Below are 3,156 nucleotides of genomic sequence, written 5' to 3' on the forward strand. Positions count from 1 at the left end.
TTAGTAGTCCTTCTTGCTTTTTCCCTTGATTAAATCTACCATCTTCTTAAACATCCCACGATTATGCCGACGCTCTTCCCGCAATTCATGCCGCATTTCACGTCGCACATCGTTTATCCCTTGAAGGATTTCTTGAACTTGTGGCGGCGACATCATCGGTGCCGGCGGTGGTAGCGAATAATGCGGTGGTTGAGGAGGCTGCGGCTGCTGATATCCATATGGTGGGTATCCATAGGTCGGTTGTCCCGTAGTCCAGGGACCTCCAAAAGTACTTTCCGGATTGAGAGAGTTGTAGTTCGCAGCTACCCAGTAGGGATCCTCTGTAAAGTTATAACCCGGGGGGAAAGTCTGCTCGAAGGGATTGTATGCTGCCGCGCTAGTAAAAGCAGGGATTGTGTTTCCGAAATCCTGTGGCGGTGGTGGCGCGATTGGCGCAGATGTTACTTCTGAGACGGGGTGTGAAGATTCTCCCATCTCTGGTTCTTCATGAAGTGGCGAGTATCGGCTGCTACCTGAATGTGGAGGGGTGCCGATACGTATTCCCCCTCGTGTGGACATCCGTGCGTTCCTTCCTCTTCGCCTCAGAGGCGGAGGAGGCAAAACCGGAGGTGGTGGCGGCGGTGGAGTGACTACATCACGCCGGAAATCCTCAGAAGGATTTTGCTGTTGTTGTGGCTGCTGTTGCTGCTGCTGGAGGTGCAAGGGAGAGCTGTGTTGTGGCTGGTGCAGGGGAGAGTTATGGTAACTAGGGGTAAATACCCAGTCATGCTGCCTAAATCTCACCTCAAAGCTGTCGGGACCATTGTATGGTGATCCCACAAAAGGTGACCCATCAGAAATCTCGATAGGGTGGTTCGGAGTTCCAGATGGTGGCATTGAGGGATCGGTATCTTCATCGACCTCCATCGCATTGTCGCCAGGGAAATGGTCTTCTGGTCCAAGTGGGTTAAAACCCATAGGCACATCAAGGTAGTCAGCAGGGTTGAACAGGCCTTGGAAAACAGGTGATGGTTGGTCAAAGGGTGATTGGTGTCCTTGGAGAGGAATATAGGACTGGTGAGAGTTGTGGGGCTCATTTTCTGATTGAGGCCCAAAGGAGTGTGGGATAGAAGGTGAGGTACTCTGTGAAACCGAGTGCCTTGCGGGTTCAGTAAAGGATCTCCACAGATTTTGAGCATCTGTGTTATGGGAGCCTGAAGGTGTTCGCCTGTGCGAAGGTCCGGCTTCATGGTCGTTTGGGGCTACATATGCTCCTTGTCCCCTTCCTCTTACTCTCATACGTGGCGGAATTTTGGTGAACCTGTCAAAAATCAAACAAGTGACACAACAAAATATATATATAAGACAAAGTTAGAAAATAAAACAAATTTTGGATATTTCCTAAGTCCTTTGTCTAGACTCGAGAATCGAGGAATGTGCAATTGTGTAACTGAGATTAAATACAAAAGACTAGTGTTTAATTCACTCAGAATTGGCTCTGATACCAACCTGTCACACCCCTAATTTCCACGTGTCACCGGTGGGCCCGGTGGGGAGTATAGTGACGTGGTTGGCATCATTATAGACAAACAACACAATATATAAATGCACAGCAGAAGCAAAGATAGATTCATTTCAACTTTAATAAAGTGTAATATCAAATATCACTAATAGTTGAAACGGATCCATAGGGGGATCAAAATTAAAATAAGATATTGTTCAACAGATTTATTGTCATCCAAGCTTGCGAGACTTATTGTGGACGCTCTAGAAGACAGCCCGCCTATTTCGTGTAGTACCTGCACTTAACCTTTTGGGAAAATACGTCAGTTTACACTGGTAAATACAATTTAACTGACTCATTTTGAAAAAGGTTAAAAATTGATTTAAATGCACATGGCATAAAAATATTTTTATAACTTGGAATAATTATGCAATATAATCTTGTAAGGGATTTACATGTTACTTATGCGTTCAGTAGCCCAATCCGTAGACCGGGTTAAAGATTAATAAACACACCACAATATAGAGTTATACACTGACGGGTGTACGCCTACACCCCGTGCTCAGGTCGTGGCCATCTCGTAAGATGATGCCAAGGATATCCGGGACATGGTCATTAACCCCCCAAAGGCTTTAAGCAATAAAACACATTCAAAACAAGGCATCTCAATAAATTTAACCTCTATTCGATTAAAGAATTCGATGCCGGACCAAGCGGTATTTTATATACCGTATCCCAAGCCCGTATAGGGAAAATAAGTTAAAAGTATTTACCTTGGTAAGTATAAATCACAACTAGCAAGTGAAGGAAGCTTTTACTGGTTCTTCTATTCTGGAACAAAGGTTTATAATAACCTATTAGATTCCTAACGGATCTTTATTTAAGCCTAAGCTTAGACCGGTTAGTTTTAAGGACGATACGGTTCAAACGCACGATTAAGCGAAGACCGGATAGAACGTGATTTAGACCCGACAAGTTTGAATACTTGTATAATATGGGTATGCTAAATACATTCTGGATTTTGAGACAAAAATGATAATGTTTGACCCGTTTCGGTCAATTTATGCAAACTAGTTACATAAACCGAACCGAACGCTAAAAGAGCGTTACGGGTAACCATAGGAGTCATATGCAAGTTCCCTGAGATAATATGCTCTAGATATGTTATAATATCAGTAAGTTATGTTCTATTATGCCCCGAATGAATTTAAACTCAACTTATGCCTTATAAGGGCATTTTGGTCATTTAAAAGTTTATAAAAGAGTTAACTTTGTAATCTGAGTTGTAGGTCTGATTCATATAGTAAAAATACTTAATTTAACATAATATAACAGTAGGGTATGACCCATATATGAAACTTATCATTTAAAATCAAACTATGCCCCTTAGGGGTATTTTGGTAATTTCACAAGGGCTTAAATGGTCAAAACTGGAAACCTGAGTTCAAAAACTTATACTTACTGTTATTTTATAAAAATATACTAAGAATATCAGTAGGTATCAACCTTATATGTTTAATTTGGTTATAGTGCATACTAGGCGTTAAAAACGCTTAAATAGGCGATTTAGAGCCGTTTCCGGATTTTCAAAAGAAAGCTGATATTTTTATATTTCCAGAATGCTCAAAATAATTTATTTAACAAATGAAATCAGTGGAAAAAGGTTTGGGGTC

At 41.7% G+C, this 3,156-nt stretch overlaps 1 protein-coding gene across 1 annotated transcript; it reads right to left on the reverse strand.

Annotated features, from left to right (window-relative positions):
• On the reverse strand, positions 1-1,278 carry LOC110905201 (extensin-like). The gene has a single exon (XM_022151094.1). It carries the CDS (start codon positions 1,276-1,278, stop codon positions 1-3), a length of 1,278 nt encoding a protein of 425 aa, XP_022006786.1.
• Between the last annotated feature and the right edge of the window lie 1,878 nt (positions 1,279-3,156).

This window comes from Helianthus annuus, chromosome 11 (genome assembly GCF_002127325.2).
Source record: "Helianthus annuus cultivar XRQ/B chromosome 11, HanXRQr2.0-SUNRISE, whole genome shotgun sequence".
Lineage (NCBI taxonomy): Eukaryota > Viridiplantae > Streptophyta > Magnoliopsida > Asterales > Asteraceae > Helianthus > Helianthus annuus.

Coding starts and splice junctions, on each gene's coding strand:
- LOC110905201 (XM_022151094.1), bottom strand. CDS start 1,278: ATGAGAGTAAGAGGAAGGGGACAAGGAGCATATGTAGCCCCAAACGAC.